We start from the raw sequence: 13701 nt of genomic DNA on the forward strand, positions 1-13701 counted from the left end.
GCCCCTTTTAGCACCAAAGAGGAAACGAGGACATTGCGCGCGCTGGCGCCCGCCTGGCTCCAGTCGTCATGGCTTGTGTCACAGAAACCTCGCGAGGTGTCCCTTGCCTTGATCTCTTCGCCCCTCGCGAGCCAGCCTGATGAAGCTGCCCCCGAGAAGGTCTTATGTCGTCCGCCTCGCGAGGCTTGGCCCCTCACGAGGGTCTTGAGTGTTTGCTGGTGAAGATGAGCCATACAGGGCCGCTGGTGGAGCCACGCTGTGAGCCGCAGGCAGGCAAGTCTGGAGACCCCCATTCCCAGGATACCGGCACCCCCTACCTCTACTGTCAAATCCGTTCCCACGACAACTATAATGTTTGCTAGTATCGTGTGTATGTGATTTGATTAGGACAAATTTGGTTGCTAGTCGTGAAGCTGTCGACGAACAAGATCCGTGACTATTGGGTGCGGGTGGAGAAGAATCGGGACCAGATCGTGCTCGGTAGGGGGTGGGACTACTTCTGCCGCGAGCACAGGATCGTCCCCGATGACCTCCTTGTGTTCAAGCTCTCCGACCTCGGGTTCACAAATGCAGATCTAGGGCGACAAGACCTTCACCACCGCCAGTACATATGCAACAAGTTCGTCTGCCAAGGCCCATTTGGCTTCGGTCTCTGAATTCCTGTTCTCTGTCTAGTTGTGTGAACATGTTAGCTGTTAAACTGTCGATCATTAGTGTTTAAACTTGTGCATTTTGGTGAGGAACAACACCTTGAGTTTCTGCGCATTTTGGTCAGGAACAACATCCTAAGTTTGTGCAGGGGCATATGATAACCTTTGGCTTTAAACTCCTCCTATTAAGTTAACGTCATGATTATTGTTGTTAGTTCTGATTTTGTTGTGTGCTTGCTGCTTACTTCTGAATTTGATATTTATGTCTCCTCTTTTATTGATGTGTTATGTGCTGTTGCGTAGTGTGATGGTAAGTCCACCACATTTAAAAAGGGTGAGCATATTAAATAATGTGCACACAACTAAACAACTGTGATTTGCATGTGCTCACCCTTAAAGCACACACACGAGCAACCAAATGTCAGACATTCAAATGTTCAGTGGCCCAGAACTTGCATACCCTCAGTCAGGCTTTAGTGGGTCTCAAGTGCAAAGTTCTCTAAATTCATGCGAGTAACCAAATGCATCTTTATGATCGTGCTATGCAGACTAAATAACAAACACAAACATTCAAACATGACAAATTTGTACAAACGGGCTGGTTGAGGGAATGAGGCTACTAAACGACGCCTTCTTAAAGCATCTACAGCCGGACGCCTCAAACCCACCTCATACGTCTGGGCGGGCCGCCCGGTCACTGTCCGGTCACGATTTTTTTTAACCCAGACGGACTCCTTAAACGCATGGGCTGACCAACACCCCCCATATCCATCCCAAATATGAGGCGGATATTGGGGCGCCCGGGCGCACCGGGGCACGCCCGCCACGTCGGATCCGGCCCATGGTGGCCCACCCGACCCCACATAAATTTCTCCCCATCTGCTCGTCGAACCAAACTCTAGCCACTCCACCCTCCTCCGCGACCCAAGCTCGTCTTCGGCTCCTTCCGGCCTTCTCCGGCATGGCGGGCAGCGGTTTTGAGTCCTTCACCTTCAAATCCGTCGACCTCGAGCTCATCCCACGCGACCCCGAGGAGGAGATGGCAGTCCGGCTTGCGCTCCGCCGCGCCTTGGAGGAGGCCCGTGCACGGCTGCGCTCAGACTGCATCCGTCGGGAATCCATTGTGTCCACCCAAATGGCACATGGATCCGGTGCTAGGTCAAGCGGTCCGTTTGGCGTCCCAACGCGCTGGCGGACGCGCAAACCCCTCCGTTGGCGCACTGATATTCGGAGCGCATCATCGTCCCACGAGGCCATGGCACGCCGTGCTCGCCGTGCAAGGCACCGGGCGCGGGAGGCGGCGGCAACCCTCGCGGCGACGGACGTCGGCGAGGCGGAGTCGCATTCTCCGACGCCCCGTATGGGGCATCAGTCTGGGCGACGCAACCGCATCGTGGTGGACGTCGACGGCTTGTCCCCGGACGGATCCATCATCGATTTGACGTCCAGCGGCATCGTTCGGGTTCCAGGTTTCGACGGGGAAGAGTAGGGCATGGGAGATGGTGGCGCCTTGAGTCCCGTGAGCCGGCTCGTGTCCCATGTCCTACTCTACCTTGCCAGCGATCGGACCAACACTCTGAGGAGCGCAGCTGGCCGCCGGACATAGCCAGGGCGGAGCCGGGCGAGCGGGAAGCGGAACCGGACGAGCTCCACTTAGATTAGGTTTCACGTTGCATGTAATAATATGGATTTGAGATATCCGAATGTGAAATACATTTTTTGAGGCATGGCTGGTCACTGTCTGCGGACGCGTAGATTTGCCGGTCCGTGTGTAATGCTCTTAGCTTCTTTGAAGGAAAATCTTCTGGGCCAAGGCCAGGAAGCGGGAAAAAGGAAAAGGAGCGCGCCAAAAACCAAAACGGCAGCGCGGCCAAATACGCGCCTCCTCCAAAAAAAGAAAGAAAAAAAAACTCACGTCGCAAACCCCATCGCGCGGTTCGCTCCAATCCCCGTCCCCCCGGCGCGGCGCCGCCACAGCGCCTCTCGCCGTTCGCTGGCGCCCCTGGTCCAGCCCGTTCCCTCCGCCACTCAAGAAGCTCCATCCCGGCCGGCGACCCCCCCCCCCCCCCCTCTCCCCAGCTTACTGAGGGCAGCCGAGCATGAGCGGTGGTGATGGTCGGCGACGGAGACCGTCGGCCGGAGGAGGTGGCGGCGGCGGCGTCGGCGGCAGCTGGGGCGGTCGGAGGTCTGGATCTTCGGCGGCAAAGGAGCAGCGGATACGGCTGGGCGCGGAGGAGCTCCTCGAGGGCCGGCTTGGCTTCGCGCCCTACACCCAAGGCGACCGCCGGCTTGGCTGGCTCCTCACCTTCTCCCCCGTGAGTTCCCTCTCGATCTCGCTGCTCTAGCTTCTATTTCGCGTCGACTGTATTGTGGAATTAGCAGCTGAATTCTGCAGAGGCTGTGAAATGCTTCTCATTTCAAGCGCAATCGGCTTGTGAAATTAACAAATCAGTAGGGTGTTTAGACCACCCAGGTAACGCAGAGCGTGAAATCGCGGAAGGAATTGTTTGCTTCCATTATCTAAATTTCTGTACCTCAAATCCATAGCGTTGGGTGGTGAGTCTGCTGCTATTGTCGGTATAGTGAAATGTTGTCTCTGACTGCGACTTAAAGTAACAAAGAAATTACTTGAAGCTGCAGAATCTCCATGGTTCCACAAGAATGAGCAACTTTTTTCCAACAGCAAAAATTTGTGCATTATACAATGGAATTAACTGATACAATCTCTTAAAAGCACGGATAATGCTGCTGCCATATAGAGTAGGACCTGGGAGAATGCCGAAAATGTCCATCCATCTTGAATAAAATGATTTGCCTAATAAATGTCCATCTATATTGTGAACGAATCAAACACATGGTAGAACCAACTCGGAGATGCTTAGTTGAAGGTCAAGAGCCATTGGCTTAACCGATTTGCTAAATCTAATGAATGAGTGGCTTTCTTATGTGATCTCTTACACTGCAATAACACCTGCAGTCATCATGGGAGGATGAGGATACAGGGAAAATCTACAGCTGTGTTGACCTGTACTTTGTGTCCCAGGTAAACAAAATGCAACTAAAGTAACACTGTTTGACCATGTTGCAGAAAAAAAATAACACTGTTTGACTTGCCATGTCTAATTGTTTATGCTTTCTTGCAGGATGGTTCTACATTTAAAGTGAAGTACAAATTCCCGCCTTATTTTTATGCTGCAACTAAGGTGAGCTTAAGGTTTTCTGAGGGATCTGTTCTCTTATCCCATCAAAGTATTTATATAGATGTAACACTCACAACTTTTCTGTGAACTTTCCTGGTGAGTCTGTTTCTTGACTGATTTTCTATTTTTGTGAATTGAAATGTTCAGGAGAAGACGGAGTTGGAAGTTGAGGCGTATCTCAGGCGACGTTATGAAGGGGAAATCGCTGATATAGAAATAATTGAAAAAGAGGATCTGGATCTTGTACGTGCCTTAATGTGCATGCTTAATTCAGCATATCATTTTGTATGCATCAGAAAATGCAATCGTTGTGATGAGTTTGATTCTATCTTCAGATTCCATTTTTTTGAGGGCTGATGTTCAGATTTCATTGCGGTCCTTTTTTCCTACCTTTGTTGCTTGTTACAGTAGAGTGACGTTCACACGCTAAGTGCTATGTAGTTTTACTTAAATTGAACCAAAGGACTAGCTAGTTGCAATATGTTAAGTTTACCTGTTATTGTTTTGTACTTCTGCTGACTGTCCCTACTATGACTCCACAATGGTGCCAATGCTCTCATGCATGTGTAATTTTTTGTCATCTATATTTTGCTGGGCCGAATGTAGCAGATAATTTTAACACGCCGTCTTTCTGTGTCTCCCTGTTGCAGAAAAACCACCTTTCTGGTTTGAAGAGAAAATATTTGAAGATTCAGTTCGATACCGTGCAGCAATTAATGCGTGTAAGGAGTGATCTAATGCATGTTGTTGAAAAGAATGAAGAAGAAAGAGATGCCGTGGATGCATTTGAATCAATTTATGGTGTAAAAAGGTACCCTGCATTAAATGGCTCCAGTTTTGCTGTTCCCCAGTTATGTTTTGTTTCTATGGGGTTAATTTTACTGTGTATCCTTTCCATGTTTTTATGTATTATGCATATTTTGCATTTATTGTTAACCTATTGTTTGTTGATCTAACAGGGTAGAAAGGCCACAAGATTACATAAACTGCATCATCGATTTGCGTGAATACGATGTTCCCTATCATGTTCGTTTCGCTATAGATAATGGTGAGGCTAAAGTTTGCAAGTCTTGTTTTTTAAGCATGTGCTAATATAACACCGATGAACTGACACTATTTATTCTGCATTGAACCTCTTCGCAGATGTGAGATCTGGACAGTGGTATAATGTTGGTGTATCTGGTTCTGATGTTTTGCTTCAGAGAAGGGAAGATCTGCTTCAGCGTGCAGAAGTTCATGTATGTGCATTTGATATTGAGACCACAAAGCTTCCCTTGAAGTTTCCAGATGCTGAATACGACAGTGTAATGATGATCTCCTACATGATAGATGGGCAAGGGTACTTGATAATCAACCGAGAGGTACGGATTGTTTTGTTTGTGCTATAGTTATTCATGACTTGTCCAGTTTATTGTGTTCAATTTATTGCCTAGTCTTGGACAGCATCAGTTACCTGGCATGTCTGTATGCCGTTTACTTTCTGTTTGTTTGAAGCAACATGCAATTCTCCAGTTCTCCTTCCTCTGGGAAAAAAGTCTTTACAAAAATGTTATTTCCATGTTAAAAAAGATGGCAATTGCCAAGGGGAATCCAAGAGCTGTCACGTGCATTAACCACCAGACGCATACTTCAGAATCAACTACATACATATAACAGTTAGATCATTAACTTAGCTGAACCTACTGTTCTCGATTGTGCTTGCAAGAACCATATGGTTTTTCTCCCTTAAAATAGGTTTTGCATAACACATTATTTTATTTGTAGTGTGTAGGGGAAGACATTGAAGATTTGGAATACACACCTAAACCAGAATTCGAGGGGCATTTTAGAGTTAAGAATGTCGCAGACGAGGTATGAACTTTTGCATATTATGTCCAGTGGCATATGCATTTTTCAGCATCGTAACTAATTTGCTCATTTTTTCTTCTTATTTTATATTTGTAGGTGGGTCTACTTAAAGCTTGGTTTTCTCACATGCAAGAGGTTAAACCTGGTATTTATGTTACGTACAACGGTGACTTTTTTGACTGGCCGTTTTTGGAGAAGAGAGCTGCCCACCATGGGATAAAAATGAATGAGGTATGCTGGTAATTTCTCCTTAATTTAGCAGACAATAGTTGCTCTTGGTATGACTCATGTAGCATATGATATGATAAACTATGTAGTAGAATGCTCACAATCTTGGCCAAACAGTTGCATGCAAATAAAGTTATCTGTAAAAAGTCATCTGCACTTCTGTAGCTAAATGGGAAAGTTCACAAGACTGGGATAGTGTCAGTAGCATGGTAGTGTCTTCCGTAACATTTCAAGGAATATCATGTACTCGTAGTGATCTAAACGACCTTATATTAGTTTACAGAGGGAAATTATGTACTCCCTCTGTAGTACATATGTTTTATAATTTGTCCTTTGTCTAGATTTTGAGGAAAATTGTTGGAATGGAAAACTGTGTTTTTCATTTTTGTGTTTCCTATTTTGTTCTTACAGGAGATTGGTTTCCAATGCGACAGTAATCAAGGTGAATGCCGAGCTAAATTTTCCTGTCATCTTGACTGTTTTGCCTGGGTGAAGCGAGACAGTTACCTTCCACAGGGAAGCCAAGGTCTAAAGGTGATAATTTACATAGTGAAAGAAAAATACTCTAAATTCGAGAGTTCTATGCTTTTGGTACTAAATGATTTGTCAAACTTGAGTTTTGACAATGCTATGAAAATTTGAAGTTTGGGTATTGAACTAGCATTAAAAGGTTAGCGTTAGTCATTTAACCTTTTTTATTGCCTGATTTTTTCTTGCATTATTTTATTTTATTTTGGAGAAAATGCAAAACCCTTGCATCTCGTTGCATTGATAAGAAGAGATGTATGGAAGGCTGACTACATGCTGCAGAACAGAAGCTGAACTAATATGTCTGGTAGAATCGTCTGGAGTCCGTTATCTCTGGCTGGTGCTCTCACCCGTGCCCCATACTGGATGATATCCACGTACCTAGCAAAATCCGAACTGTTGCCGTTGTAGACGGCTTTATTTGCCTGTTATCTTTCTTGTTCTAAATATGTTGCTTTTGCATTTATATAGTGACTTTCCTTCCATTTTGACACTCACAGGCTGTTACAAAAGCCAAGCTTGGTTATGATCCTCTGGAGGTCAATCCAGAAGATATGGTTCGCTTTGCAATGGAGCAGCCACAGGTATCTCTAGTCTACCTGTCTTGGTGATGGGGTAACTTTTGTCATTGAGAAGTAGCTGAAGTGCAAATGGTTACATGAAAACTAACCGTGAATACTGCTGTTTGTCTATATTGTTGTTTAAAATGTACTTGTCATTACTTGACCTGAAATGACACTGCTACTCATTTTACCTTGCATTGTCTCATTTTCAGACAATGGCTTCTTATTCTGTATCAGATGCTGTTGCCACATACTACTTATACATGACTTATGTCCATCCATTTATCTTCTCCCTTGCGACCATAATACCTATGTCACCTGATGAGGTGTTGCGGAAAGGAAGTGGGACACTATGTGAAATGCTGCTAATGGTCCAGGTGTGTTGAATAAACTTTGTTGCCATGTTTTCTGTACTGTTGTTATTATTTGAGTCAAAAGATAAGCCCTTTTTGGTCTGTGGACAACTATATGACACATAAAACTTGCCTGTTGTTTAACAAGATGTAAATTAATTACCATGTTTTCAACATCTTTTCGAATGAGTCTTTCCCCCCTTTGTTGGCCTGGAAACTTTTGTTTTTGCCACTCTAGATTTTGCCAATTTTCCTTATGCCACTCTAGATTTTGACATTTCACTTTTGCCACTCTTAGTTTTTGACAATTATCACAATTGCCATTCCGGTGGCAAAAACAAAATTTTTAGAGTGGCAATTGTGATACATTTCAAAAGCTAAGAGTGGCAAAAATGAAATAAAATTATTTTTCTTTTGCCACGGAATGGCAATTGTGATAATTGTCAAAAGCTAAGAGTGGCAAAACTGAAATATGAAAATCTAGAATGGCATAAGGAAAATTGGCAAAATCTAGAGTGGCAAAAACAAAATTTTCCCGTGAACCCACTCCAAGCACTTGGGACTCCCAAGTCGCGACAATATAGGAGTACCACTTCCTCAACTGTTTCTGATTTGTGATGCTTGCTGAAATCAGTTTCTTCTTATGTATAGGCATTCCAGGCTAATATCATTTGTCCTAACAAGCACCAAGCTGATCTGGAGAAGTTTTACAATAACCGTCTAGTAGAAAGCGAAACATACATCGGTGGTCATGTTGAGTGTCTTGAAACTGGTGTATTTAGATCTGATCTTCCTACAAAATTTCAGCTGGAACCCTCAGCATTTGAGGTAAGTTGAGTTATAGTATTCTGGAAATGTTATTTAATTTAGTGAAAATGTTCCTGAGCTTTTTTGTACCTGGTTGGATTATTAATTTGTTGGACATCGATGTGGTTTCATACAAGAATTTATATGCATACGTTCAGTGTATTAACTCAATGCATATTTGTTCTTTCAGCAACTAATTGAAAACCTTGACCGTGATCTGCAATATGCCATTGCTGTAGAAGGAAAATTGGATATTGATTCTGTCACAAATTATGATGAAGTCAAGGATGCCATAAAGCAAAAGGTATCGTGTCCTGTCCTGCTGTGGTCTGTAATCTTCACTCTCTGCTCAGCCTCTTTAAGACCAATGTGACAAACTGAAGCTTAGTGCCAATTCCCATAGTTGGTTACATTGAAACATGAAAATTTTGACTGTTGAAGCAAATTTATTCCACCATTTTAGCTCATTCTTTATTTGATTAGCAAGATACTTATTTACAGTTTGAGGTTTGATTTTGCAAATGTTGGTTGGCTTGGGCCTCATTGGTTTAGTAAATAAGTTTCCAACCCAGAAACGGAGCTAGCCAAATATCTACATAACTGGCATCAATAAAATGTTATAACTTGTCAGCTCCATGCTTGATTGACCTTTGTTATTATGTCAAATTCACAGCTTGTTTCATTGCGAGACCACCCAACTCGTGAAGAATGCCCTCTTATATATCATCTGGATGTTGCTGCAATGTATCCAAATATCATTTTGACAAATAGGCTCCAGGTAATTTTGTATACTTTAATGAAGTATTTGAATGTTGTATTGCTGGTATTGATAATTCCATGACTGATAAGGTTTTAACGGTATAATATGTTAAGAGATAGCTGAACTTTCTTTTCTGGCGTTCTGGTGATATGGTGATTTGTGAAGATTATCCGTCTGTGATGTAGAATCTCTTTGGGTACTGTTTGCTTAAGCATCATTCTGAGAGTTATAGAAAATATGAAGGTTGGATGGGAAATCTGGACTGTTGCAATTACAAAATTTTGTTAGGCATGTTTACCACTAGATGTTTTCACCCCAAATCTTTTTCTCAAATATGCATCAAGTGTGTCTTTGTTTCTTCAAAGAAGAATGCCGAGAAGACGTGAAGTACAAACCCAACCAACTTAAACAAGAAAGCAAAAAAAAGGCAAAGAGCAAAAAAGTGACTAAACCAACTAAGCTGAACTATGGCAAAACTGAGCAAGCAGCAGCGCTGCTGTCACTGCCACCAGAACTTGGTCAGAGTGAGTGACTACGTTTCACCTCGGTTCACGTGTCTTTAGGGGTAGGTAAGCAGTTCACTCATACTCTAATACTGCCACTCACGTCAAGTCTCACAGGTCCATTGTGTCAAATCAGCACAAGGGGTGCTGGATAGCTTATGATTCTTGCTGCCGTACCATAGAGTTCCATGAACAAACCAGTTGAACTAAAAGTTTAGCTGTTATGGTCATAATGGAATGGCAGGTGATGTAAGATATTAGATATATCTTTCAGCAGGCACCTTAGGCGGAGGTATGAAGGACAGGCCTGGTGCAGTGGTGAAGTACGCCCCACTTGTGCCAAGGGGTCCTGGATTTGACGCAGCCTCTCTGCATTGCACTGTGCATGGGCAAGGCTTGCCTCGTATAATCCTTCTCCAGACCCCACCTGGTGTGGGAGCTTCTAGCACTGGGTCTGTCCGTTATTACCTAGGCGGAGGTTTATATTATGTCTGCCGATGACAGTGCTACACACCCATGAGATATGCCAATCACCCTATACCATGAAAGATATCACCAGAAATATTCAGCTTTGTCACATCGCTTGTAGTGTCATACTAGATATTCACATGATTATAACCCAGCAACCAAATTAAGCTTTTTTCCTCACTTGTTGATGGCAGCCACCATCCATAGTTACAGATGTGGACTGCACAGCATGTGATTTCAATCGCCCTGGAAAGAATTGCCTTAGAACGCTCGAATGGGTCTGGCGAGGAGAAACCTACACGGCAAAAAAGAGGTAAGCTTTACAAACTTGCATGAATATGTTGAGTTTCTGTTCTAATGTTATTCTATTTTCTAGTGACTATCATCATATAAAGAGGCAAATTGAGTCAGAGATGATTCAAACTGGTGGGGTTACATCTTCAAAGCCTTTCCTCGACCTCTCAAAACCAGAGCATTTACTAAAGCTGAAGGATCGTTTGAAGAAGTACTGCCAGAAGGTAGTATATTTGAATTCATGGATTAACCCTTTTGGCGGGCCTTCGCTGACTATACTTATGGCACAATGCAGGCGTACAAAAGAGTAGTTGACAAACCAATTACAGAAGTTAGAGAAGCTGGAATATGCATGCGTGAAAATTCTTTCTACGTAGATACAGTGCGAAGGTCTGTCAGATGTTCATTATAACCCTAAAGTTGGTGTTATACTAGCTTCCAAAAAAAGTTGATGGTATACTATATAGTAACTTGGTCTTGGATTAATCTCACATGATAATTTCTGATGAAGAAAACTGCACTTTCTTGTTGATTTCATACTATTGTCTGCTAGTGTTTTTCTGGAGTTGCTCTAAAATCTCCCCTTCCTTTGGTGCTGCAGCTTTCGTGATAGAAGGTATGAATACAAAGGCCTGAATAAAACATGGAAAGGAAAACTATCAGAAGCAAAAGCCAGTGGAAATTCTATCAAAATTCAGGAAGCACAGGTTCAGTGATGCCTATTTAGGTGCCTATTATGTTTTCGGTCATTTTGAGCTTCTTCTTAGTGCATGTCTACTTAACTTTTGCAGGACATGGTTGTGCTATATGATTCTTTGCAACTTGCTCACAAGTGCATATTAAATTCTTTTTATGGATATGTTATGCGCAAGTAAGTGTAACTTATACAGACAGTATTTCCTTTGTCTTCATGTATTGTACTCCATGGAAATGTAATACTAGTTTATTCTCTACAAAGGAAGGTAATTAATAGCGAATGTACTTTCTGATTTAGGGGTGCAAGATGGTACTCTATGGAAATGGCTGGTGTTGTAACATATACTGGTGCAAAAATCATCCAAAATGCTCGATTACTTGTAGACAAAATTGGAAGACCACTGGAACTCGACACAGATGGCATTTGGTGTGTTTTGCCTGGTTCTTTCCCAGAGAATTTTACTTTCAAGACAAAGTGAGGACACTAATTATCTATTTGTTGTATTTCAATGGAAGTATTTGTCTCTGCTGAGTATCGTGCTTGCCTGATTATCACTAGTCTGTTCTCTTTTCCTGTTTTCCATATGAAAAGCTGCTGTTGTGATTCGAACAATGAGTTAGGCACAAGTTAGTGGCAAGATACCATATGTAGAATTGTCATTAGTGCATTTTTTTGCACATTCTCCAAGGCACTAGTTCAACTACTTATTCTGATCATAATACTGTAGTAAAATTTATAAAAATGTGATACTATGATTTTGCTTGAGAGTCCATTCTTGTGGTAGAATCTCCCCACTTGTGGCACTGGTAGAGTCTCTCCACTTGGCCTGTAGGTCCTGGGTTTGAACCAGTCTCCTTGCAGAACTATTATGCAGGGGTAAGGCTGTCTAGAAATTCCCTTCCCCACCTTGTGTGGGGGCTTTCAGCACTGGGTACCCCCTTTTTTATGATTTCGCTTGAGTCCATTCTTGTTATTTTATGCGCCTTAGTATGCGAGTGACCAAATTGAAGAATGTTCAGTTCTTAAGTTCATGTGAATCATATTCATAACTACCTTTATTTTGGATTTAAGGTAGTATAAAATGAGTAACTGTGTATCCAGGAAAATAATTCGTTTACCCAGTTTATTATGAACTGACGCTCCCATGTTTCATCTTTACACTCAATTTAGTATGCTAACACTAGTTGATGATATTGCAGAGCTGAGAAGAAGCTCACAATATCTTATCCATGTGTGATGCTTAATGTTGATGTTGCAAGAACCAACACCAATGATCAATATCAAGTAAGAGTTGTTCTCCTGCAAGTTATGTTTTAAATTGTCAGGTTCATCCAGTGTTGATATTCTTCTTTCTAACAACTGGAATCATATTTGCTCTATTCCTGTGTTGTCCTGTTAGACATTGAAAGATCCTGTAAGCAAGCTATACACAACAAATAGTGAATGCTCCATCGAGTTTGAGGTAGATGGACCATACAAGGTGAAGTGATTTATTAGGACCACTTTCCTTCTACTCATGCAATATTTCCATTCCCGGATCCAAGTTAGTTTGTCTAATCCCAAAACTGATCGTAACTTTTATTTGCATGTCACAATGCATGCTAAAATTACAGGCCATGATTCTACCTGCCTCTAAAGAGGAAGGGATTCTGATAAAGAAGAGGTATGCTGTCTTCAACGAAGATGGCACCCTGGCAGAACTTAAAGGCTTCGAGATTAAGCGTCGAGGTGAGCTGAAGCTCATCAAAGTTTTTCAGGTACATGCTCCAATTCTGCATCAGTTACTAATTGTTGCGTCCTAAACAGGAATACAGGGACTACTACATCAGTTAGTATATGGCTGATATATTTTCTTTGATTTATGTTTTTATTTGTAGGCGGAGGTATTCGATAAATTTCTCCATGGCTCTACTTTAGAGGAGTGCTATGCAGCTGTTGCCTCTGTTGCTAACCGCTGGTTAGATCTACTGGACGTAAGTGGTTTGCAAAATTCACAAGCTTATTCTTTTTGTCTAACCTACTCACTTGCATTGTTAAACCCATGCAGTATTATCTAACAATATTTGTCTATTGCAGAATCAAGGAATTGATATTTCTGACAGTGAGTTGCTTGGGTTCATATCGGAGTCAAGCACAATGAGTAAGTCCCTTGTTGACTATGGAGAACAGAAGTCATGTGCTGTAACTACAGCAAAAAGACTTGCAGAATTCCTTGGAGATTCAATGGTTAAAGACAAAGGACTGCACTGCCAATATATAGTTGCCCGAGAGCCACAAGTAAGTACTGTCGTGTTAAGTTTTTTACCCTATAACTTATTAATCTTTATATTCGCCAATAAATTATGTGACCCTTTCAGCATCTGGACAAAAGTCCCCTCATTCATTTGATGACAATAGTTTGCTCCTATAATTTTAAGTGAATTGAACTGTTGTATTTATTTTGTTATGGTTATTTTGTCTTTCCCAAATCATGTAGGGCACCCCAGTGAGCGAGCGTGCTGTTCCGGTGGCTATTTTTGAGACAGATGCTGGTAATACTTTTCATGCAAATCGCTGCTTTTGTATCCCCAACCTGTTCAACTTACTTACACTATCCTCTTATTTGACAGAGGTCGCAAAGTTCTATTTAAGAAAATGGTGCAAAGTCTCCACGGAAGCAAACATCCGATTTATTCTTGATTGGTCTTACTACAAGCAGCGCCTAAGCTCGGCTATTCAGAAGATCATAACTATTCCTGCAGCGATGCAAAAGGTAATATATAACTCTTTCTTGTTCTGTTAATTAGTATGCACCATTTTCTG

The 13701-nt window shown here is 42.5% G+C and overlaps 1 protein-coding gene across 2 annotated transcripts in view; it reads left to right on the forward strand.

Annotated features, from left to right (window-relative positions):
* Positions 1-2533: 2533 nt before the first annotated feature.
* Positions 2534-13701, forward strand: part of LOC125554015 (DNA polymerase epsilon catalytic subunit A) — a 37172-nt gene continuing 26004 nt past the window's right edge. Inside the window, exons 1-28 of one of the 2 annotated variants that reach the window (XM_048717646.2) lie at positions 2534-2965; positions 3628-3693; positions 3794-3853; positions 3998-4093; positions 4501-4661; positions 4810-4898; positions 4994-5211; positions 5615-5701; positions 5795-5929; positions 6338-6460; positions 6955-7038; positions 7230-7394; positions 8022-8198; positions 8368-8481; positions 8851-8955; positions 10103-10221; positions 10285-10426; positions 10498-10592; positions 10804-10909; positions 10994-11073; positions 11197-11373; positions 12099-12183; positions 12299-12379; positions 12513-12656; positions 12777-12872; positions 12976-13176; positions 13376-13430; positions 13509-13651. In XM_048717646.2, the coding sequence (XP_048573603.2) occupies positions 2750-2965; positions 3628-3693; positions 3794-3853; positions 3998-4093; positions 4501-4661; positions 4810-4898; positions 4994-5211; positions 5615-5701; positions 5795-5929; positions 6338-6460; positions 6955-7038; positions 7230-7394; positions 8022-8198; positions 8368-8481; positions 8851-8955; positions 10103-10221; positions 10285-10426; positions 10498-10592; positions 10804-10909; positions 10994-11073; positions 11197-11373; positions 12099-12183; positions 12299-12379; positions 12513-12656; positions 12777-12872; positions 12976-13176; positions 13376-13430; positions 13509-13651 (3420 nt within the window). In that variant the 5' untranslated portion in view covers positions 2534-2749. Of the gene's footprint in view, positions 2966-3627; positions 3694-3793; positions 3854-3997; positions 4094-4500; positions 4662-4809; positions 4899-4993; positions 5212-5614; positions 5702-5794; positions 5930-6337; positions 6461-6954; positions 7039-7229; positions 7395-8021; positions 8199-8367; positions 8482-8850; positions 8956-10102; positions 10222-10284; positions 10427-10497; positions 10593-10803; positions 10910-10993; positions 11074-11196; positions 11374-12098; positions 12184-12298; positions 12380-12512; positions 12657-12776; positions 12873-12975; positions 13177-13375; positions 13652-13701 lie in introns of both variants that reach the window. The other variant, XM_087517264.1, reaches the window with a different exon arrangement.

The sequence above is a fragment of the Triticum urartu genome, chromosome 1A, assembly GCF_056163025.1.
Source record: "Triticum urartu cultivar PI428250 chromosome 1A, HENAU_Tu73, whole genome shotgun sequence".
In the NCBI taxonomy this organism is placed as follows: Eukaryota; Viridiplantae; Streptophyta; class Magnoliopsida; order Poales; family Poaceae; genus Triticum; species Triticum urartu.